The sequence below is a fragment of the Rhinoraja longicauda genome, chromosome 17, assembly GCF_053455715.1.
Source record: "Rhinoraja longicauda isolate Sanriku21f chromosome 17, sRhiLon1.1, whole genome shotgun sequence".
In the NCBI taxonomy this organism is placed as follows: domain Eukaryota; kingdom Metazoa; phylum Chordata; class Chondrichthyes; order Rajiformes; family Arhynchobatidae; genus Rhinoraja; species Rhinoraja longicauda.
This window is the reverse complement of record NC_135969.1, coordinates 4,155,080-4,179,739: the sequence shown is the minus strand read 5'-3', so window position 1 is coordinate 4,179,739 and position 24,660 is coordinate 4,155,080. Positions and strand designations below refer to the sequence as shown.

At 46.4% G+C, this 24,660-nt stretch overlaps 1 protein-coding gene across 5 annotated transcripts in view; it reads right to left on the bottom strand.

Annotated features, from left to right (window-relative positions):
- raf1b (Raf-1 proto-oncogene, serine/threonine kinase b) overlaps positions 1–24,660 on the bottom strand; it is an 80,727-nt gene that overhangs the window by 11,224 nt on the left and 44,843 nt on the right. For all 5 annotated transcript variants that reach the window (XM_078413972.1, XM_078413971.1, XM_078413970.1 and 2 more), the window contains exons 5-14: positions 22,331–22,433; positions 22,090–22,238; positions 20,816–20,941; positions 20,562–20,715; positions 19,074–19,101; positions 17,586–17,713; positions 14,409–14,526; positions 3,671–3,755; positions 2,990–3,166; positions 691–737 (exon numbers count right to left, since the gene is read on the bottom strand). In XM_078413972.1, coding sequence (XP_078270098.1) covers positions 691–737; positions 2,990–3,166; positions 3,671–3,755; positions 14,409–14,526; positions 17,586–17,713; positions 19,074–19,101; positions 20,562–20,715; positions 20,816–20,941; positions 22,090–22,238; positions 22,331–22,433 — 1,115 coding nt within the window. The remainder of the gene's footprint in view (positions 1–690; positions 738–2,989; positions 3,167–3,670; positions 3,756–14,408; positions 14,527–17,585; positions 17,714–19,073; positions 19,102–20,561; positions 20,716–20,815; positions 20,942–22,089; positions 22,239–22,330; positions 22,434–24,660) is intronic.

The window sequence follows — 24,660 nt, the reverse complement described above, 5'->3', positions numbered from 1 at the left end:
CATTACTCTCACCTGAATCTGTATCCTTGTCAACTTGTTGGCATTTAGATGAAAATTTAGCTGCACCACGTTCCCATATAAACACATGGGATTTAGACATGCAAATAGTCAATTTCAAATTGATATGGCTTTTAGAATCAACGTCCACCGAGCGGACCTTTCACCGTCCGGCGCGGCCTGGAACGAAGCAAGTACAACAGCCTGACCGCGGGAGAAGACGGCAGGGGAAGAGAAATGACATTCTGGCCTTCCATCACAGTGAGGAGGGGACTGGAGGAGACTCACTGTGATGGATGTTTCTTTTTTTTTTTTTGTGTGTTGGTTTGTGATTGTGTGTGAAATTGCTTATTTTATTGCTCTTACTGTTGGACAGTGGGTGACGAAATCTCGTCCGAAAGACTTGTTTTTTGGATGACAATAAAGGTAATTCTGATTCTGATTCTGGTCAACCAAGCTGCCAACAATGAAGCAAGGAGGTACATCAGTGTGAAAGCAGCACAGTGCAGGAAGCGAGAGGAGGACACGCTGCAAACAACATAATTGACCCATGTGCTGGGAGACAAGTTCCATGTGTTTTGGTGAACCCACGCTGGGAAGCCTCTTGCTTGGTATCACATTTGCTCTGCATCATCTTACTGAGTCACTCTAAAGAAGCAGGAGCAAAGGTGAATGATCAAATCAAAAGGATACTGTTTGACTTCATGTCTCTGTGAATGATGTTCTTTGCATGTAAGTAACTGTGGGGGGGGGGGGGGAGAGGGGAAGAGAAGAAAAATGAAAACCACAATCAGGTTATTCTCTTCAATTCTGATGATACTTCCGACCAGTACGGGCCAGGATGGGCGGCACGGTGGCGCAGCGGTAGAGTTGCCGCCTTACAGCGCCAGAGACTGGGGTTCGCTCCCAACTACGGGTCGGGTGCTGTCTGTACAGAGTTTGTACGTTCTCCCCGTGACCGCGTGGGTTTTCTCCGAGATCTTCTGTTTCCTTCCACACTCCAAAGACGTACAGGTTTGTAGGTTAATTAGCTTGGTATAAATGTAAATTGTCCCTAGTGTATGTAGGATAGTGTTAATGAACGGGGATTGCTGGCCAGTGCGTGGGCAGTGGGTCGAAGGCCCTGTTTCTAAGCTGTATCTCTAAACTAACTGAACAGTAATCTATCTCCCTTTTGTTTTCTTTCCAATTTAAGCCAAACCCAAATTTGTCCTTCACTTTATATAGTTAAGGTAGTGCAAACTACGTCAGTCCAAAGAGAGCATACCGGATATTTTCTCATATGCTCTGGCCAGGTCACTGAACTCTATTCAATTGCGATCAAGAATCTGTGGCCACAGGCTACCATCATTCTATGCAAGACACGTAATCTCTCCGGTCAGCGATCCCGCATATTAGCACTATCCAACACACACTAGGGACAATTTTACATTGATACCAAGCCAATTAACCTACAAACCTGTACATCTTTGGAGTATGGGAGGAAACCAAAGATCTCGGAGAAAACCCACGCAGGTCACGGGGAGAACGTACAAACTCCGTGCAGACAGCGGCCGTAGTCAGGATCGAACCAGGGTCTCCGGCGCTGCATTCGCTGCAAGGCAGCAACTCTACTGCTGCGCCACCGTGACCGCCCTGGACTACTGCAGGGCTTCTGAAATTGTGGAATCACCTTCTCATCCCCCGCCTCATCACCTCCTATATTCACCGACTGCCTCTCGGAATTTCTTCTGCATGAGAGAACCTCATAAATGGCCCAAAAAAATAATCCTGAGACATATATGGATCCAGTATGTTAACCTGACACCACCACCTATTAACCAGCTCCTCCACAGGCTTCAGTCTTAAACAAGAACTAGACCAAGTGGACCTGTTGGGCCCAAACCTCTATACATTGGTGCAGCACCCTCTCCTCCCCCACTCCCCTCTCCCCCCTCCCTTCCCTCCCCCCCTTGCCCTCCCCCCCTTGCCCTCCCCCCCTTGCCCTCCCTCCCCTCTCTCCTCCCCCCCCACTCCCCACTCCGTCCCCCTCAACCCCCCTTTATCTTCCACCCCCCCTCCCTCCCCCTCCCCCCCCCTCCCTAGGAGATAGATTTCCATTAGCACCAAAGGGACGACGGTGAGTAAGGTGGGTCTAAAATTGTCGCGCTATCGTGTACCATTTTGGCTGTAGTTCAGGAACAAACGAACAAACGAACAAAAGTTTTAGTATATAGACAACCCTCGACTTTCCACTTCACCCAGCAGATTGCTTCCACACTACGCAAATTGGACTCTAAAAGATATGCAACTGAGCTGATCAAGGAATTCACAGGCACGCACTGTCTGACATTTCTAGGCTCTAGACTGGGATCTGTGCAGCAGGCACTGTAATGCAAGTCATATTATAAAGTACAGTCTTCAATCTGCCAGCAAATGAAAACAAAAATAAAAATGCAAAAGCCTTCTAGGATTAATGTTGAATTTTACAGCTTCAGGTAACACATTTACCACAATCTGTATCACAGCCAGCCAGCCAGTCCATCCATGATTTGGGCTCACTTTTTCCTCTTCATCAGCACAGCCTGACCTGCTGTGAATGCACATCTCTGCATTTTGCAATGTTTGTATTGTCTCTCTCTAACTGTGCTCATCTCATATATTTTTACCGTCCTTTAACTGAGTTCTCTCACCCCCAACGTCCCGCATTGACCCACTAACCAGATAACGGTTTATATCCCACCTCATACCAACCCCGGCCTCATCTTGGAGATATTCCCTGCGTCCTGTCCCTTCTCTCCTGCCCTGTCCCTCCTCATCCCTTCTGCAAATTGTTTTCCCTTCCCTCCCATGTCTGACAAAGGGTTTTCGATATAAACCGTTTCTCTTTCCACAGCTGCTGTCTGAACTTCTAAGTGTTTATGGCACTATATTTTCTTCCGCCACGACAAACTCTGGTCAAATTCAAAGTGGTCGCTGAAACGCAGCGGTGATTTTGCAAAACAGCACTCACTCCATTCCTTGGGCTCCCTGACGAGCAATGTCGATCAGTTGAAGCATCTCCAGCTTGACCTCCTGGACATGCAGGTGCTGGTAGAGGCTGCTGCCTTCACACCACTGCGTGACAATCGCCAGGTTAAACTTCGTCATGTAGCCCATGAATAGCAAGATATTTACGTGCCGTGTTTTCCTGCAAGACAAAGGAGACAGTGATGGACTTCAGGAAGCGGAGCAGCACACATGCCCCAGTTTGTATTGCAGAAGCAGAGATGGTTGAAAATGTCAAATTCCTAGGGGTCAATATCAACGACGACTTCTCCTGGACCAGCCACCGGCTAAGAAAGCACACCAGTGCCTCTACCTCCTTAGAAGGATTAGGAAGATCGGCATGTCCCCTGCAACCCTCACCAACTTCCACAGATGCGCCGTAGAAAGCATTTTATTGGGATGCATCACAGCTTGGTTTGGGAACAGCTCCATCCAAGACCGGAAGAAATTGCAGCGAATTGTGGACGCAGCCCAGACCATCGCACAAACCAACCTCCCCTCCATTGACTCAATTTATACCTCCCCCTGTCTCGGCAAGGCCAGCAGCGTAATCAAGGACCAGTCTCATCCTGGTCACTCCCCTGGAGTATTTACTTAAATGGAATATTGGCCAAGACCCAAGCAGGAAACGTCTACTTTTTCCTACCTTAGGACCTGAACTTCATTGCGAAAAGCCTGGAGTTGTTCTGGTGTTGGATCAGTCACTCTGAGGATCTTCACAGCTACGTCACCTGTATTGTCCAAGATGAGAAGATATCTAATCAGTTAAATGATTGAACGACTGATCGGCCTGCCATAACTGTGACTCATGATCGTCATTTCATTCCCAACCCTGGTGTGCAGTGGACCAAGAAATATCCCCCATCAGCATATCACATCTGTACGTTCTTCCAAACGCTTCTAACTTATCTTGGACCATGTGCTCATGATGTTCAATACTCTGACCAGGCAGCTAGCTACTGCTTTGACTGTTGGTAAAAAAATAATTATTGGGGATGACCAAGTTGTTTGGTCTCAGGTTATAAATATTAAACCTAGCCCAGCCACCCACATCATAAAATGATCGGAACGAATACTACTTTACAAACCAATGAAATCATCAACGGGAATCACATCGCAAAACCAATGCAGGACAGACAATATGAACTAACCTCGCCAAATGTCACTTCAGACATGTTATTAAACATAACATGTTATTGAAACCTCCTTTATTATTAAATCTGTTATTAAAATCTCCTTTAAATTCTTTAACTTCTATGATGAAAAACGTTTTTTGAACTTTAAACTGGGGAAATGGTTGTTGATCTTTAAATCTTTAGACTTTAGATTTTCTTCTCATCGCAAACACAGGTTAACAAGAACAGGGCGGCACGGTGGCTCAGCGGTTGAGCTGCTGCCTCACAGCGTCAGAGACCCGGGTTTGATCCTGACTATGAATGCTGCCAGCACGGAGTTTGTACGTTCTCCCTGTGTCCTGCGAGGGTTTTCCGGAGGTGCTCCGGTTTTCTCCCACACTCCAAAGACGTACAGGTTTGTAGGTTAATTGGCTTGGGTATAAATGTAAAATTGTCCCTAGTGTGCGTAGGATAGAGTCAGTGTGCGGGGATCGCTGGTCGGCGCGGACTCAGTGGGCCGAACAACCTGTTTGCGTGCAGCATCTCTAAGCTAAGCTTAAAAAGAATACAAATCAGAAATATGGGCACGGGTGTGTTAAGCTTTATGCAACATTCAGTAAGAATGTGAAATATAATCTCTAATCATTTTGTTTCAACTATCCTATCATTTGAATCTTAAAGGATAGGAAAACATATTTTAAAAACAGATCGTTCTTAATGCTTTCCAGAAGCTCCCTTGGTTTTGTCAAGGTTTTATCTCCCTTGAGTTACATGAGCAGATCAAGTGAGACCCACCTTTATCCTTTGGACTGTCGCAGTATATACTGTAGCAGATCCACAATAAAGGTTTCAAGAACAGAGTTGCCCATTTTCCCTGGGAGACATAATGAACAATCTAGTCTGCTTTTCACTTTGTATTCAAAGAAGACAGACTTTGGCAGAACACAAGTATATTTTTCTTTAATACTACAGGATAACATGTTAATTGCTGAAAGGAAGAGCTGTATTAAACAGGCATTGTAAAAAAGGCAAAACTACCAGGGTTTACAGTCATTACTTTGTGAAAATAACAGCAGCTTCAGGATTGCTGTCCTTGATCATTTGGACATGACACCAGTACGTTGCTGTCAGTGGTTTGACAGAACCATGCAGGTTGCACTCTGACTTTGTATACACTGGAATTTAGAAGGATGAGGGGAGATCTTATCGAAACGTATAAGATTATTAAGGGGTTGGACACGTTAGAGGCAGGAAACATGTTCCCAATGTTGGGGGAGTCCAGAACAAGGGGCCACAGTTTAAGAATAAGGGGTAGGCCATTTAGAACGGAGATGAGGAAAAACGTTTTCAGTCAGAGAGTTGTGAATCTGTGGAATTCTCTGCCTCAGAAGGCAGTGGAGGCCAATTCTCTGAATGCATTCAAGAGAGAGCTGGATAGAGCTCTTAAGGATAGCGGAGTCAGGGGGTATGGGGAGAAGGCAGGAATGGGGTACTGATTGAGAATGATCAGCCATGATCACATTGAATGGCGGTGCTGGCTCGAAGGTCCGAATGGCCTCCTCCTGCACCTATTGTCTATTGTCTATTGACTTTGAACTGAACATGGAGTTCAGTGAAGGAGTGCAGACTTGGGCTAACTGCCCAGTGCTTGTGGAGGGAACTTGTGTGAAGATTCTGCGCCACGTCTGAGGAGGCAGCAGAAAGTTTTCCCTCCATAATTTAATATGTTCCTTGCATTTCTAGACAGGGCCAGGGCGAGACCACAACTGGAATATTGTGCACAGTTCAGGTTTTTCCTACCGAGAGCTCTTTCTTGCAACAGGATGAGTTGCAAAAGCGTTCCAACAAATTGCTTACAAAGCTGCAGGGGAGATTAAACAGACCAGGCCTTTATTCTCTAGAGTTTGAAAGAATGACGGATGATCTCACTGAAACATACAACATCCTTGCGGAGCTCAACAGAGTACGTTCAATGAATACATTTCCCATGGATGGGTCATCTAGAATCAGGAGATCACAGTCTGAAAATAAGGTAATTTAAGACTGAGATGAATAGCAGTTTCTTCGTGAACCTACCCAAGAAGGCTGTGGAAGCTCATTCATAAGTATGTTCAACAGATCAATAATTTTAGATATTAAATTATTCATATCTTAATATAGGAATGCGATGCTAAGATTTTAAAAAATCCCATGATGTTATTTAACGGGAAAGTGGAGGTGAGGGGCCAAATGTCCTATAACTGGTATTTATCCACAAAGTGCTGGAGTAACTCAGCAGGTCGGGCAGCATCTCGGGAGAGAAGGAATGGGTGACATTTCGGGTCGAGACCCTTCTTCAGACCTCAGTCTGAAGAAGGGTCTCGACCCAAAACGTCACCCATTCCTTCTCTCCCGAGATGCTGCCCGACCTGCTGAGTTACTCCAGCACTTTGTGAATAAATACCTTCGATTTGTACCAGCATCTGCAGTTATTTTCTTATACTACCTGTCTTATAACTGGTTATTTTTTTCACGTTCTTAAGCTAATGCCTGCAACCCTTGACTGTGGTGAAGCAACTACCCTGAATGTCCACTTCCTTCATTACTGCCTCACTGTGACTGCTGTGTGTTAACAAAATCCACCTGAATTACTCATCCGGGTTACTCCAATATCACCTCCCAAACTCAAGACCTCCATTGCCAGGAAGAACAAAGGCCATGGGTGCACAGAAGCAAGTTCCCTCCAAGTCACACACCATCCTGACTTGCAGAAATGTACAGATGCTCCTTGACTTGCTTTCCGATAAACCCATCGTAAATCGAAAATATCATAAGTGGAAAATGCATTTAATACACCTAATCTACCAAACGTCATAGCCATTTATTGAATAGAGTACTGTACTGAAAAGTGAAAGACGGAATGGTTTCAACACAGAGCAAAATTCAAAATTCGAAGCCCAGTTTCTACTGAATGGGTATCGCTTTTGCACCATCGCAAAGTCGAAATACCGCAAGTCGAAGCGTCGTAAGTCGAGGAGCACCTGTATCGCTGGCCCTTCATCAGGGTCCAAATCGTGAACTCCCTGTCAAAGAGCGCTGTGGGACTACATTCAGCAGAAGGTCAGGAGTCGATCAGAAGGAGCTCATCACCACCTTCTCTGCGCTGGGCCTGCCTGTGATGCCTAGATCCCAAGACTGAACTTTTCAATATTTTAAATGACATCCACTTGTCCTACTATTTAGGAAAAAAAAACAGGAAATTCATTCAACCATTTAAATGGTTTGCAAATATAGATTTTTTTCACAATTTTTGTTTCCCAGTTTTTTTTGGATAGGGTGAACTTTGGGGCGGCACGGTGGCGCAGCGGTAGAGTTGCTGCCTTACAGCGAATGCAGCGCCGGAGACTCAGGTTCAATCCTGACTACGGGCGCCATCTGTACGGAGTTTGTACGTTCTCCCCGTGACCTGCGTGGGTTTTCTCCGAGATCTTCGGTTTCCTCCCACACTCCAAAGACGTTCAGGTTTGTAGGTTAATTGGCTGGGCAAATGTAAAAATTGTCCCTAGTGGGTGTAGGATAGTGTTAATGTGCGGGGATCGCTGGGCGGCGCGGACCCGGTGGGCCGAAGGGCCTGTTTCTGCGCTATATCTCTAAATCTAAAAAATTAAAACTTGTACTTTTAAAAAGGTTTAAAGACTTACAATTAATTGTGAAGTTGAGACTTATCTTGTCATTTTATTTCCTTATATGTCAATGGGTTTTTCTTATCAGACCTGCATGATATTTCGAAGGGTCTCGACCCAAAACATCACCCATTCCTTCTCTCCCCAGATGCTACCTGACCCGCTGAGTTACTCCAGCATTTTGCGTCTACCTTCGATTTTAACCAGCATTTGCAGTTGTTTTCCTACTCCTGACACTTCTTTGACACCTGCTTGACACTGTGACACTGGAAGACATGATGCAGAAACATCTCCCAAGTGGGCATTCTTTCCCCCATCAGAGATCAAGTGGCCACGCTGTTACTTTGTCGTTGTGAAGTAGATACACAAGGACATTGAATGTCATGTAGCCCACAGAGTTTTAGAAATGGATGCACAGAGAACAGAAGCAAAATAAAAAGTGAAGTTAATTAACACAAGGCAATGCATAGGTCAAAGACTCTTGCGTGAAGTGTAGAAACAATCAGTCTGAAGATGGATCCCAGCCTGAAACGTCACCTATCCATGTTTTCCAGAGATGCTGCCTGATCCGCTGAGTTACTCCAGCACTTTGTGTCTAAATTTGGGTGAAGCTTTGGATTTCCCGATACAAATCCTGCAAGTTCTACAACAATCCCATTTTGGTTTCAAATCCTCCATGACCAACTGGAGCACCAAGGATCAAGGACCATTGCTGGACACCACTGACGTTACTGCCATAACTTCCCGTTGTATCTGCAAACAGAACGTGATGCGTGCAGCTGAAAATCACACAAATGCTTGGAGAGGACTCAGGCTGATGTGGGGAACCTCACCGAAGTGGGTAACCCCTTCATCCTAAAGCAGGGCGCTGCAGGAACTGCCTGTCTGAAACATATGAAAAATATGCCGGAAAAGCTCAGTTTACCAGCCAACATCTCCGAATATAGAAAAGCTTAGCTTTTCAGATCAATGGCTTTACGTTAGAAACATGGCGGCACGGTGGCGCAGCGGTAGAGTTGCTGCCTTACAACGAATGCAGCGCCGGAGATCCGGGTTTGATCCCGACTACGGGTGCCGTCTGTACGGGGTTTGTACGTTCTCCCCGTGACCTGCGTGGGTTTTCGCTGAGATCTTCGGTTTCCTCACACACTCCAAAGACGCAAAGGTTTGTAGGTTAATTGGCTTGGTAAATGTAAAAAATATTGTCCCTAGTGGGTGTAGGATAGTGTTAATGTGTGGGGATCGCTGGTCGGCGCGGACCCGGTGGGACGAAAGGGCCTGTTCTGAAGAAGGGTCTCGACCCGAAACGTCACCCATTCCTTCTCTCCCGAGATGCTGCCTGACCTGCTGAGTTACTCCAGCTTTTTGTGAATAAATCTCAAACATTGACTTTGTTTAGCTCTCCACCACACTGCCGAGTGCTTCCAGTATTATCTGTTCTTATTGTATGTAATATTCATCGTCGCCACTGTATACACTGGAATTTAGAAGGATGAGAGGGGATCTTATCGAAACATATAAGATTATTAAGGGGTTGGACACGTTAGAGGCAGGAAACATGCTCCCAATGTTGGGGGAGTCCAGAACAAGGGGCCACAGTTTAAGAATAAGGGGTAGGCCATTTAGAACGGAGATGAGGAAAAACTTTTTCAGTCAGAGAGTTGTGAATCTGTGGAATTCTCTGCCTCAGAAGGCCGTGGAGGCCAATTCTCTGAATGCATTCAAGAGAGAGCTAGATAGAGCTCTTAAGGATAGCGGAGTCAGGGGGTGTGGGGAGAAGGCAGGAACGGGGTACTGATTGAGAATGATCAGCCATGATCACATTGAATGGTGGTGCTGGCTCGAAGGGCCGATTGACCTATTCCTGCACCTATTGTCTATTGCCAAGCTCCCAGTACCCCCTGCAAGGTTAGCCCTTACCCCAAAGCATGTGACCATCACCAGATATTCCCCACACACTCGTCAACCTGACCCAGCACCACCCACCCACCCATCCACGGACACACTCACAGCCACCAATCCCACAGACAACAACCAGCCCCTGACAACTGACAACTACGTATTGGCAGACGGAACCCTCCGACTACCAACCTCACCTCCCGATGTCCATGACTCTCAGCAGCTCACCCTCGCCAGACTCTACCACAATTGCCCCAACCTCAGCACTTCCAATTCCCACCACTTTGTAGTTGTGGCTTAGAGGTACAGTGCAGACACAATACAATACAATACATCTTTATTGTCATTGTACCCAGGGGTACAACGAGATTGGGAATGCGCCTCCCATACGATGCAATAATTTAGGTAATTTAGACAGCAGCAACCCAACGAAACGAAACAGTTGTAACAGTTTTGGACAGGGTAAAGTGCAAGTTGATCTATGCGTTGTGGCCATCTGGCTCAGCAGGACCGGTTCATAGCAGCTATGGCCCTGGGGATGAAGCTGTTCCTGAGTCTGAAGGTGCGGGCATAGAAGGCCTTGTATCGTCTGCCCGATGGAAGGAGTTCGAACAGACTGTTGCAGGGGTGTGAAGAGTCTTTGTGGATGCTGGTGGCTTTTCTGAGGCATCGTGTGTTGTAGATCACGGGTCCTTCAGCCCACCGAGTCCCTGCCGACAAGCGATCCCCGCACGCCAAGTCCATCCTACACACTCCAGGGACCATTTACAATGACGCCAATCCAATTAACCTAAAGACCTTGCGCCTTTGGCATGTGGGAGGAAACCAAAGGTCACAGAGAACCCACTCAGATCACGGGGAGAACGTGCAGACTCTGCACAGACAGCATCCGGCTTCACGAACGAACCTGGATCTCCGGCGCTGTACGGCAGTAACTTCACCGCTGTGTCCCCGTGCCAGCACTCCCTCCACCCCATAACTCTCCCGCTGTGTCCCCGTGCCAGCACTCCCTCCACCCCATAACTCCAGGGCTTGCTCTCACCCACCACCCGTGACCCAGACACACTCTCAAACTCGCCACGTTTGCTCTGCATTTGTGCACCAGTGAAGCACAGGGAGGAAAGCACTGCTGAATTCCACACTAAATTTACTTTGCCAATGTGCTGGGTTTGCCTCACTGTGCCAGCCTATTTCTCGGCAAGCGAGTAACAAACATTGCTGTTTGGGATACACTCAACCAACACTGCCCAGTCCATCACCGGCTCTGACCTCCCCACCATCGAAGGGATTTATCGGAGTCACTGCCTCAAAAAGGCAGCCAGCATCATCAGAGACCCACACCACCCTGGCCACGCACTCATCTCACCCCTGCCATCGGGAAGAAGGTACAGGAGCCTGAAAACTGTAACATCCAGGTTCAGGATCAGCTTCTTCCCTCCAGCCATTAGGCTATTAAACACCACAACCTCAAATAAGCTCACAACTACATAGACTATTACTATTATTATTATTATTGTTTACAGTGTACTATGTTTACATATTCTGTTGTGCTGCAGCAAGTAAGAATTCTGTTATTCTATCTGGGACAAATGACAATAAAACACTCTTGACTCAATTTATGATAGGAATGGATTTCTAGAAAATGTTTTGAGCAGCAAAATTTTGTGATTTGAAAAAATGCTTAGCTAAACGCATTCTGGCCATTTTTTGTAAATGTATTCCCATGTGCAGAGCATTGATTATAGTGTGGCAAATGGCCTACTCCTGCACCTATTGTCTATTGTCTATAACAGAAATTTAGCAGAGGAAATGTGCGTTGTTATTGTAGCCAGCTATGCTTTACCATGGGAAGTAACAGAAGCAAACGGCAGATGCATCTGTTTGGAAATAAGCAAATGAAGACACAAGTCTATTGCCAAAGGCAGATTGATTTTGGGTCACTTCAGGAAAGTTCCAGAGCATACCTTCTGATCTGGTGGAAGCTTTTAAACAATTCCAAAGCACAGCGGGCAGCACAGCAGTCGAGTTGCTGCCTTACAGCACTTGCAGCACCGGGGACCAGAGTTCAATCCCGACTATGGGCGCTGTCCGTATGGAGTTTGTACGTTCTCGTCCCACAGTCCAAAGACGTACAGGTATGTGGGTTAATTGGCTTGGTGTATGTGTAAATTGTCCCCAGCGTGTGTAGGATAGCGTTAATGCGTGGGGTGGTCGCTGGTTGGAGTGGACTCGGTGGGCTAAAGGGCCTGTTCCCACACTGTATCTCTAAACTAAACCAAGATGAAGCTGTAAAGCTGCAATACTGGAATGAACATTAATGCAAATCTACTCAGCCAAGCTGTCAGTGCAGTTGAGACCCCAGCTCCAACTCCGGAACCATTTTTCACTTTCACTTCAAAGTAAGCCTGTGCGTAATTCATAATTGCTCTGCTCCATTACAGCAGTATTGCACACATCCCTCAGCTAATCAGACTAAACAAACCGTGCGTTATCATCAACAATCAGGAGGCAGGCCAATCCCCCCACAATCTCTACACCCACCCTTTGTGGTCGGTGCTGCCAATCCAAGCCATATTCTCTCCAGTAAACCACAGACAGGGCTCTGTGTGAACAGTCACTGTGGGCAGCTGTTTATTTATTCAACTTTCAGAAGGGAATTGAACTGAATGTTAAAAACTGGCTTTGCAACCCAACCCCTCTACAAAATGCCAAAACATTCATTTAAATTTTAATTTAGGAGCTTTAGATTTCAAATTTTAAAAGCCAATGGGGAATGTGATTGGCACAAGTCACGGTGCATGTGGAGTTATTCAAGCAATAATATTTCATCCAGAATCATAACCAATAACTGATAGATCTACCTCATATACATAAAGTACAGATTGCAACCAAGCACTGCACCAAATACTTCCAACTTTCCCTGAGGTAAAGTCTCGTTTACATGTACCTTAAGAGCCCAAATTTCTCATTTAAATCGATTTTAAGACTCAGTTTTGAAGTTTAGGTAATTTGTTACTTTAAAAAGAAAAAGTGTTTTTCACTCTTATTGCCAGATGTGATCTACCATTGCAGGTGGTATGTGGAGGTGCACCTTGATAGGTCACACCGTGCACTTTCCCTCCTTTCCTGCAGAGATAAGGAGACAGCAGCAACATTACAGGACAATATAATGTCCTAGATATGTCCGAACTCATGGACCGACAGATGAGGATGGACCATGTGGAAGTGAGGTCGCCGCTGCCGAGGGAAGGAACAGAGAGGGACCCGGTGCGGGGGAAAGGCTGTGAGGGAGGAGAGGGGGGAAGAACAGAGGGGGACCTGGTGTGGGGGAACTGCCGTGATGGAGGGGGGGGGGGGGGAAGAACAGAGGGGGGCCTGCTGAGGGGGGGGAGGGAAGAACAGAGGGGGACCTGGTGTGGGGGAACTGCCGTGATGGAGGGGGGGGGGAAGAACAGAGGGGGGCCTGCTGAGGGGGGGGGGAAAGAACAGAGGGGGACCTGGTGTGGGGGAACTGCCGTGATGGGGGGGGGGGAGGGGGAAACAGACGAGGACCTGGTGCGGGGGGAACTGCCATGATGGAGGGAAAGGGGGAAGAACAGAGGGGGGCCTGCTGAGGGGGGGGGGGAGAGGGGGACCTGGGGAGGGGGAGGGGAGGAAAGAACAGAGGGGGACCTTCGGAGGAGGGGGGGGAAAGAAGAGGGGAACCTGGCGAGGGGAGGGGGGAATTTGTAACTTTGTAAACGCCCTTTATGGGCGACTATTTGCATACCTTGCCACGGTATGCAAGCAAAGAATTTTGCCATGACTTGTCACATGTGACAATAAAGTATTCAACTCAGTTCAACAACGTACGGCAGCCAGCCTTGCCGATCACAGACATTTGCAGCGTGCAAGGAAACCACTTAGGCCAGCGCATCCACTCAGTGAAGAACTGAGTTTGCATTATTTCTCAGGTCGCAGTCCTTAGCCCTCTAGGTAGCAACGTTCCAGATATTCATCCTTACAAGCACAGCCTTTAAACGCAAATCAAAAGAGCTCTGCTTCGCCACTATTCCAGGCAGCGAGTTACAAAACCACACAATGCCTTGATCTTTTTTCTCCCTCAAGAAACCTCTAATCCTACCACCAATTAAATCTACATTCCCTGATTATCATCTGCACTGCCAAGGAAAATATTTCCTTCCTGTTCACCCTTTACCGGCCTCCCATAAATGGATCTACCTAACTCAGAGGCTGGCCTGTGGAACGAAACATGACCAACTCTGCTGCTGCACAGTGAAAGGTTTACAAAGTTGGGACTGAGGCACTTAGTTGGGCAAAAACAGACTGTGTTCAGATGTGACTATGCCCCATCTGATCCAAGAGTACTCCATGCACAAAATCGGGCAATGATTTAGTTCCCTGAAATATCATTCGCATAACAAACATAATAGAAAGTGAAACAAAAAGACTACTTGATGTGCAAAATAATAACAGGTCTTTTACCTTTAAAAAGCGATAAAACTATAGATCAAATAGGTTTATTCGTTGACACATAAACAAATCTCTGAAAACCAGAGTTCCAACACTTAATCACAAGGCAAGATTGTCCAGCAGTTTGACTGAGGATGATAAATGAGACTTTCTGTTAGCAACGAAGCCAACTTAATCAAAGAATTACACTGCAATTAATTGGCAATTGCACATGGAAAGATGATCGGATTCTTACCATGCCATTTTCCTTTAAATACTGTTCCAAAAGATCCAGTGCCAATTCTCTTCAATAATACAACTTCCTCCCCTTTTATTTCCCAGTAGTAATTGGAATCGCGTTGAACTCGAGGCCGCTGTAACATATAATGTAGTGTTCAAATCAACTCTGTAAATTATGGTAAAAGGTGCAACAAATATTAACTTCGAAATGTTGATCAGTTAACCTTGAAATATGCCTGATAAAAATGATTAATTTATCACTTTATTAATTCAACTTTATTAAGGCCGGCACGGTGGCGCAGCGGTAGAGTTGCTGCCTTACAGTGCTTGCAGCGCCGAAGACCCGGGTTCAATCCCGACTATGGGTGCTGTCAATACAAAGTTTGTACGTTCTACCCGAGACCTGCATGGGTTTTCTCTGAGATCTTCTGTTTCATCCCACACTCCAAAGACGTACAGTACAGGTTTGTAGGTTAATTGGCTTGGTACAAGTGTAAATTGTCCCTAGTGTGTGTGTGTGTGTAGGATAGTGTTAGTGTGTGGGGATCGCTGGTTGGTGCGGACTCGGTGGGCCGAAGGGCCTGTTTCCGCGCTGTATCTCCAAACTAAACTAATTCAACTTTATTAATTCTTTGGAATTCAGGGCTCAAGTTGAAGGCAATGAAACAATGTGAAGGGCAGGTTGGGTCTGCTTCCTCCTTACAATCAGATCCATTTTTCAATCTGCTGGTTCAACTTGTCTGGACTGGAGCGACAGCTGGAGCTAACGAGTGACCCTAACGTTCCCCAAGTTAAGGAAAGGAAAATTAACTAGGATTTGCACTTCAGGTTGCCACCCACAGATAACTGCAGGATGTGGGGGTCGGAGAAAGTGAGAAGGCCATGGCTTCAGCTGCAGGATAACAGCCACCCAGACACAATAGTAGGCGCCCATTAAACTCCACCCCATGGAAAAGGGCATACGTTGAAAGCAAGGGAAGAGAATATGTTACTTCACTCAGTGCATTCTGTTTAACAAGGGACACAATGTTAAAATTGTGATGATCTCACTCCTCCACCCCTGATGCCCATTCGCACTACTCCTATTTCACCTCCCCAAGCACACACAGACCAACACGGAAAACGGGGAAAACCCACCCGGTCACGGGGAGAACGTACAAACTCCATACAGACAGCACCCATAGTCAGGATCGAACCCAGGGCCCGGGTCTCTGGCGCTGTAAGGCAGCAACTCTATCGCTGCGCCACTGTGCCGCCCACTATAGCCAAATCTGCCATATAGAGGTCCATAATTGCATGGGTTTAATGTAATAAGGGAACGTTTTGTAGAAGGACAAATAACGCTGGCAGCTAATCAATGTTCTGTGCTGTGCTTGATGCTGCTAATTGAGTTACATATATATCTGGCTACAAATATTCAAGCTCAGCCATTGTCGACCTTGAACTTTCTACGAAAGTGGATTGCAGACTCTTAACGTGTAGAAAGGAACTGCATGCAGATGCTGGTTTAAATCGAAGATAGACGCAAAATGCTGGAGTAACTCAGCGGGGCAGGCAGCATCTCTGGAGAGAGGGAATGGGTGACATTTCGGGTCGAGACCCTTCTTCAGACATGTCAGGGAAGAGGGAGGTACAGAGATAAGGAAGTGTACAGATAAGGAAGGGGATGTACAGTTCCTTCTCTATGTCCCTCTCTCTCTCCCCAGACATTATGAAGAAGGGTCTCAACCCGGAACATCACCCATTCCTTTGTGTATGCAGACTCTTAATATAGTTCTAGCCTTAACGACCTCTTATTTAGCTTGGGCAGCTTACAGCCCAGCGGTATGAACATTGATTTCTCCAACTTTAGTTCCTCTGTCCCTCTCTTCCCCTCCCCCTTCCCAGTTCTCCCACTGTCTTCCTGTCTCCACCTATATTAATCAATGAATCAATTAATCCGGTCAATTAATCCACCGTCATGGTCTCAACTTCCACTGCTTCACCGATGATATCCAGCTCCTCATCTCCACCAAGTCAATCTCCACCACCACACACTCTACACTGACAAACTGCATCACTGAAATAAAATCTTGGCTTCAATCAAATTTCCTCAAACTCAACTGCAACAAATCTGAAATCATCATCATTGGTCCAAAAACGCTCACCAAATCCACCGAAAACTTCATCCTCAATATTGATGGTCTCCCAGTATCCACCTCCCCTCACATCCGGAATCTTGGAATCATCTTTGATCAAACCCTCTCCTTCGACAAACACATCAAACACATCACAAAGACAGCCTTCTTCCACCTCAAAAACATTGCCCGTCTCCGTCCATCCCTCTCCTCCACAGCTGCAGAAACCCTCATCCACGCCTTCATCACCTCCCGTCTGGACTACTGCAACAGCCTCCTCTATGGCGCACCCTCAAAAATCATCAGTAAACTTCAATATTCAAAACTCCGCTGCCCGTCTACTCACCCACACCCCGATCCGTGACCATATCACCCCCGTCCTTTACAAACTCTACTGGCTCCCCATCCCCCAGAGAATCCAGTACAAAATCCTCCTCATGACCTACAAAGCCCTCCATAACCTGGCCCCATCCTACCTGACCGACCTCCTCCACAGGCACCCTCCCACCTGCACCCTCCGCTCTGCTGCTGCCAATCTCCTATCCCCCCCACATCCGGACCAAACTCAGATCCTGGGGGACAGGGCTTTCTCCATCGCTGCTCCCACCCTATGGAACTCACTACCCCAAACCGTCAGAGACTCCTCCACACTCACCACATTCAAAACATCACTGAAGTCTCACCTGTTCAGTACTGCCTTCAACCACTGAAGGTCACCTCACCTTCTGTCTCCTTTCTCTGTTCGTTTACTTATTTATCTATTTATTCACTTCCCTATGTTCTCTAAATCCCTGTAAAGCGTCTTTGAGTATATGAAAAGCGCTATATAAATGTAATGCATTATTATTATTATTATCATATCCTTTCTTTGTCTCGCCCCCCCGACATCAGTCTGAAGAAGGGTCTTGACCCGAAACGTCATCCATTCCTTCTCTCCAGAGATGCTGCCTGACCCGCTGAGTTACTCCAGCATTTTGTGATGCCTTCGATTTGTACCAGCATCTGCAGTTATTTGCTTACTTAATATAGTTCCATATACAATAATATTTTGGCCACATCAGTTTACTTGCACTTACTATTTTCTTTGTTCCTTCAGATGTTGCTGATGGTCTTCTGTCTCTGTGCGTCTGAACGGGAGACTTCTGCTTAGAATCGCGTGTTGGGCTGAGGCTGGGTGGACTATTGGACATTGCTGATGAAGGTGCTGGAGAACAACATGCACTTTAATGTTACAGCTGGGCTTAATTTTTTATTTAAATTTTTCACTGACACTGAAATTATTTTGGATTTGCATTGAACATTTATAGGTCACACGGTCAAAAGTGATAGGAGCAGAATTAGGGCATTCGGCCCATCAAGTCTACTCCGCCATTCAATCATGGCTGCCTCCTAATCCCAGTCTCCTGCCTTCCCCCCATAATCCTTGATACCCGTACTAATCTAGAATCTATCTGTCTCTGCCTTAAAAAAACATCCATTGACTTGGCCTCCACAGCCTTCTGTGGCAAAGAAATTCCACAGATTCACCACCCTCTGACTAAAGAATTTCCTCCTCCTCTCCTTCCAAAAGGAACAAACTTTAATTCTGAGGCTATGACTTCTGGTCCTGGTGGAAACATCCTCTCCATATCCACTCTATCCAGGCCTTTCATTATTCGGTGAGTTTCAATGAGTCTCCCCCCCCCCCCACCCCCCCCCCCCCCCCCCCCCCCTCCCCAATGCTTATTTCCAATTGCATTGGAAAATCCACGCAGGGATCACACTGAAACCTGTCTGCCAGTGGCAATGGGCTTGTAAATGTGCAACAGAGCTCACTTCACTCCGATCCTGGACTTAATGCTCCAACAGTGGAGTGGCGTCCATCAGGGGAGCACAAAGTAGCTCAGACATTCTGCACTGGAAGCTGGCTGTCTGTTTAACATTCACTTAACCTGCAACAGAGCTGTGGAAGTTCTTCAGCCTTGGTCATCTGCATTCTGCCTCGGCACTCGACAGATAAGCCAGGAGCGTAGTTGCAGCTATTGTGTGCAGACACATAATAGGAAAGTAAAAACTCTCACCAACTTCCATTCTATCTGACTCCGAGAAGATCGAAATGTAAACAGTAAACAATTACAACAGTGGCCCTGGCATGGTGGGACCACTGTGAAGGGGGGGGGGGGGGGGGGGAGAGAACAAAGGAGGACCTGGCGCGGGATACTTTGTAACTTTGTCGGCGCCCTTTAGGTGGCGACTCTTTGCATACCTTGGGCATGCAAAACAAAGAATATCACCGCGATTTGTCACACGCAACAATGAAGCATTCATTCATCCAACTTCAATAAGTGCTACGAATTACTTAATATTAAACGAGAATGGTACAGTATGTCTATTAACAGTCCACAAACGCCACAATGATGTAAAAGAGACTACAATATTATGTGATGCTTTCCCGCAGGAACAGTACATGGAAAAGCAACCGTATCTGTGTCTTGTCTCCCAACAACAAGTTGCATAATGGCCCTGAAACCTTGCAGGAACGTGGCATGCACATTATCATGAGTAGCAAACAATAATCAACTTACTTCTAGGAGCGTGACTTCTTATTGCATCCTGCAAAGTAAAATATTATTTCTGAGTATCTATTGCCACAGATGCATTTATTTCAAGTCCTAGCAGATGTTGAATGAGTAAATTGACATTCTTGGCTTAAATGCACCAAATCAAAGCTGGCTGCAGCAGTCATCTTAAGAATCTTAAAACAATTCCCAATGTTCCCAATATACACTGGAATATAGAAGGATGAGGGGGGATCTTATTGAAACATATAAGATAATTAGGGGATTGGACACATTAGAGGCAGGAAACATGTTCCCAATGTTGGGGGAGTCCAGAACAAGGGGCCACAGTTTAAGAATAAGGGGTAGGCCATTTAGAACGGAGATGAGGAAGAACTTTTTCAGTCAGAGAGTGGTGAAGGTGTGGAATTCTCTGCCTCAGAAGGCAGTGGAGGTCAGTTCGTTGGATGCTTTCAAGAGAGAGCTGGATAGAGCTCTTAAGGATAGCGGAGTGAGGGGGTATGGGGAGAAGGCAGGGACGGGGTACTGATTGAGAGTGATCAGCCATGATCGCATTGAATGGCGGTGCTGGCTCGAAGGGCTGAATGGCCTACTCCTGCACCTATTGTCTATTGTCTATTGTCTATTGTTCCCAATGTTGGGGGAGTCCAGAACCAGGGGCCACAGTCTAAGAATAAAAGGGAGGCTATTTAAAACTGAGATGAGAACAAAACCTTTTGACCCAGAGAGTTGTGGAATTCTCTGCCACAGAAGGCAGTGCAGGCCAATACCATGGATGAATTTCAAGGAGAGTTAGAGAGAGCTCGAGGGGCTCGCGGAATCAAGGGGGGAGAAGGCAGGCACGAGTTACTGATTGTGGATGATAAGCCATGATCACAAAGAATGGCAGTACTGGCTCGAAGGGCCAAATGGCCTCCTCCTGCACCTATTTTCTATGTTTCTATGTTTCTAATGCCTGCCAAACCAACGCTCCTCCAAGTTGATCCTTGATAGCGGTTATTGCCGCTCAAGTACAAAAATACTACCAATCAGTTCTGAACTGATACATTAGCATTGTGAAACTATGAAGCATGTTAAAACCACATATTCAATGAAGTTCAGAGTGTGTAGGAAGGAAGGCAGATGCTGGTTTACACCGAAGATAGACTCAAAATGCTGGAGTAACTCAGCGGGACAGGCAGCATCTCTGGAGAGAAGGAATGGGTGACGTCTGAAGTAGAGTCTGAAGAAGGGTCTCGACCCGAAACGTCACCCATTCCTTCTATCCACAGATGCTGCCTGTCCCGCTGAGTTACTCCAGCATTTTGGATCTATCTTCAAAGTGCAATCAGACCTTGTTTTCACTATTCAATCACTAAAACTATTGGTCACTATGCAAAATGGATATGAATTTTATATAAATAAAGGCTGCACTTTTTCCAATACCTAGCTACAATCATGTGGTTAGGCAGATATTGATGTCTTGTAGTTTCCAGGAACAAGGCATCATTTTACCTCGATAATGCTGTTATCTATTGGCATGTTGGTGCTGGACATATGGACATTGGGTGTGGATGAAGAACGTTGCCTCTGGCAGAGCTGTCCTTCTGCAGACAGGAAAGGCAGAGGACAGTTGAAGGCATGGGAATTGGAATACCGATACTGCAAGCTGAAAAGAAGAGGGGGAGAAAAAAAACATGAGACATCACCATCAGATTAGTTGAGAAACAATCGTGGAAACTATTTGTTGTTTTACACTCCCGACTCACCTCTCAGGAAGACGTGACAGAGACTCACGGACCCGGCGTGTGGTCATCTGAGTAATAGATGGCACAACTCCATCACTATTGGAGGATGAGAACAGCCGGGAGTAAGGCGTGCCAGCTTGATAAGCTCTAACGCAACACGGAAAAAATAAATGAGCCAGCAATCAGAATATTCCGGGAATTCATCGAAATGTTATCATGCTACTAAAAATATCCTCAAACATTACAAATAATCAAATTTTTTTTGGAGAATGCAACATGTTTTCCCCAAATGAAATACAACACATTTCCAAGAAGGGGAGTTGTTGTAAGATTAGCAGCCTTCATTACGCAGGCTGAACAAAATACCACACGCCATAAATGAAATCAGCTCACACGATGCACAATGTCACTGAAACCCGGACCTCAGACACGGATGAAGGGTCGGCGGACATAGGGAAAAGGCAGGAGAATGGGGTTGAGAGGGAAAGATAGATCAGCCATGGTTGAATGGCAGAGTCGAGTTGGTGAGCCGAATGGCCTAATTCTGCTCCTATAACGTGTGATGGAGTACAGACTCAATGCCATATAAAGAGCACAAAGCGCTAGAGCAACTCAACAAGTCAAGCAACATCTCTGGATGAAGATAGACACAAAACGCTGGAGTAACTCAGCGGGTCAGACAGCATCTCTGGAGAAAAGGAATAGATGTTGTTTCAGGTCGAGACCCTTCTTCAGACCTTCAACATCTCTGGATGACATGGAGAGTCAGACTGAAGGAGGGTTCAGACCCAAAATGTCCCTTATCCATGTCCGTCAGAGATACTGCCTGACCCACTGAGTTACTCCAGTACTTTGTACTTTTTCCTCAAGTTTCCCATCTGCAGTTCCTTGCGTCTACTTTGCACTGCGACCCAATCAGCTAATCTCTTTGAAGGCAGGGGTTCAAAATCAGAATCTACATTCGCACATAACACTAGGCCTGGAAGAACTGAGGCACGAGCCAGGTTATCAGCACAAGATGTAGAAGCACCATGGCAATCTAGGAAAGGAAACTGCAGATGCTGGTTTAAATCGAAGGTAGACACAAAATGCTGGAGTAACTCAGCGGGTCAGGCAGCATCTCTGGAGAAGAGATGAAGAAGGGTCTCGACCCGAAACGTCACCCATTCCTTCTCTCCAGAGATGCTGCCTGACCCGCTGAGTTACTCCAGCATTTTGTGTCTACCCATGGTCGTCTCGTTCACTTGAGAAGTGCAATCGATTAAACGCATATTACAATAGGTTGCCAGACGTACCTGACGTTATTCCAGTCGATACACATGGTGGGGATTTTGGTGCTGCAATGCTCGTGGAACTTGTAACCGCAGGTCTGGCACCGAAACCCATTCAACAGGAACTTCTGGCAGATGTCACAGAACGCCAGCTTCAAAAAGGTTTTCCGAACCTTTGAAAAAGACGGCACAATCAAGGATTACAGCAGGAGATGCACTAGGTTAACGCACCATTCACATTCCTGATAAAAGGAGAGCTACTTACAAAGTTGTGAGTGGTTAATGGGAGATGATCCAGGACCTCGACCAGCAACTCTTTGCCAATCAAGGAGGTGGCATCTGTGGTCCAATCAATGCGGTACTTCGGGCTACAGACGGAACGAGATATTAACGCAAGTGTTCAAAATTTCGAACTTCAAAGTTATTTTTCTAAAATGGCAATAGCAACACAGTTGACCACAGCGCAAACCTGCAATAATGTTTTGTGGAAACATGCCCTCTCCAGCCATACACAGGCCAATGAAAGGGAAACGGGAGATATAGACGGCGATAGGGAGAGATATAGAACAAAGAAATTAAAGATCGTAGAGCTGGAGGGCAGGAGGAATCATAGAGGGGAAGAGAGACAATAGGTGCAGGAGTAGGCCATTCGGCCATTCGAGCCAGCACCACCATTCAATGTGATCAGTCTGAAGAAGGGTCTCGACCCGAAATGTCACCCATTCCTTCTCTCCTGAGATGCTGCCTGACCTGCTGAGTTACTCCAGCATTTTGTGAATAAATACCTTCGATTTGTACCAGCATCTGCAGTTATTTTCTTATACATAATATGATCATGGCTGATCATTCTCAAACAGTACCCCGTTCCTGCCTTCTCCCCATACCCCCTGACTCCGCTATCCTTAAGAGCTCTTTCTTGAATGCATTCCCAGACTTGGCCTCCACTGCCTTCTGAGGCAGTGAATTCCACAGATTTACAACTCTCTGACTGAAAAAGTTTTTCCTCATCTCCGTTCTAAATGGCCTACTCCTTATTCTTAAACTGTGGCCCCTGGTTCTGGACTCCCCCAACATTGGGAACATGTTTCCTGCCTCTAACGTGTCCAACCCCTTAATAATCTTATATGAGAGAGAGGGGGGGGGGGTGCTCTAATCTGTTCTTTTCACACCTACCTTTCAATATCTCTAGACTCCCTCTGCCCTGACTCAGTCTGAAGAAGGGTCTCGACCCAAAACGTCACCCATTCCTTCTATCCAGAGATGCTGCCTGACCCGCTGAGTTACTCCCGCATTTTATGTCCATCTTCGGTGTACCCCAGCATCTGCAGTTCCCTCCTACACCACACGACTTCTTTCCAGCAATACATTCCTTTTACTGGGAAATGCCTGACGTTGAGAATTTATGGAGCCGATCACCATTCTGTTGGGCGGTACAGTCACGCTTCGCCACCGTATGCAACATCAGGTTGAATTGTCTGATTCCCAGAGTTCAGCTCATCCCACACTGCGTGGGCTTCACTGCCGTGCACTGATAACTAATCTTCACATGGGCTGACGACATCTCACCAGCGGCATTTCTCAGCAGAGTCCTGTTGGAGCATTGGGGAGCTGGCTGTGAAGATACTACTCTACTGTGAAGGCTTTCCTGTCAATCACCTTGGAGGAAGGGTGGCATTTGTAAAAATATAAAATCTGTGGCGAAGCCTCGATTATCCAACCTCAAAAGAATGTACAATGATGAGCCAAAACATTATGACCTGATGAGCCAAAACATTACGACCACCTGCCTAATATGCTGTTGGTCCTCCGTGTGCGGCCCCATACACAGCAGGATGCGATGCACTGTGTATTGTGACACATTCCTCCCGTGACCACCATTAAAATTTTCTGTGACTTGTGCCACCATAGACCTTCTGTCGGTTCGGACCAGACGGGATAGCCTTCGTTGCCCTCACGCATCGATGAGCCTTGGGCGCCCAACACCCTGTCGCCGGTTTGTGGTTTGTCCCTCCTCGGACCACTGTCGGTAGGTACTCACCACTGCTGACCGGGAGCACCCCACAAGCCTTGCCGTTTCACAGATGCTCTGACCCAGTCGTCTGGCCATAACAATTTGGCCCTTGTCAAAGTCGCTCAGGTCTTTACTCCTGCCCATTTCTCCTGCATCCAACACATCAACGTCAAGAACTGACTGTTCACTTGCTGCCTAATATATCCCACCCCTTGACAGGTGCCATTGTAACAAGATAACTAATGTTATTCACTTTGCCTGTCAGTGGTCATAATGTTTTGGCTCATCGGTGTAAATACTGGCAGTTTTCCTGCAACTACCAGTAACGTTATCCAGAGGACTAAAAAGTATTTCTGGAGTAGGTGGTCACAATGGAAAGCCTGAAGTTTCTGGTACATCAAGAATTAAATATACCATGAAAAAAAAAAGTTTAAATGGAGCATGTGGAAAAAGGATGTTGACATGGATGTTCCCTTTACCTTGCACAGCTCTGAGATTGTGATTCAGTGCTTGATGCATCAACAAAGCAGCAGCTCTAAAGTAAACCTGACCAGGCCAGGAGGCTTACAAAAACAAAATAACCA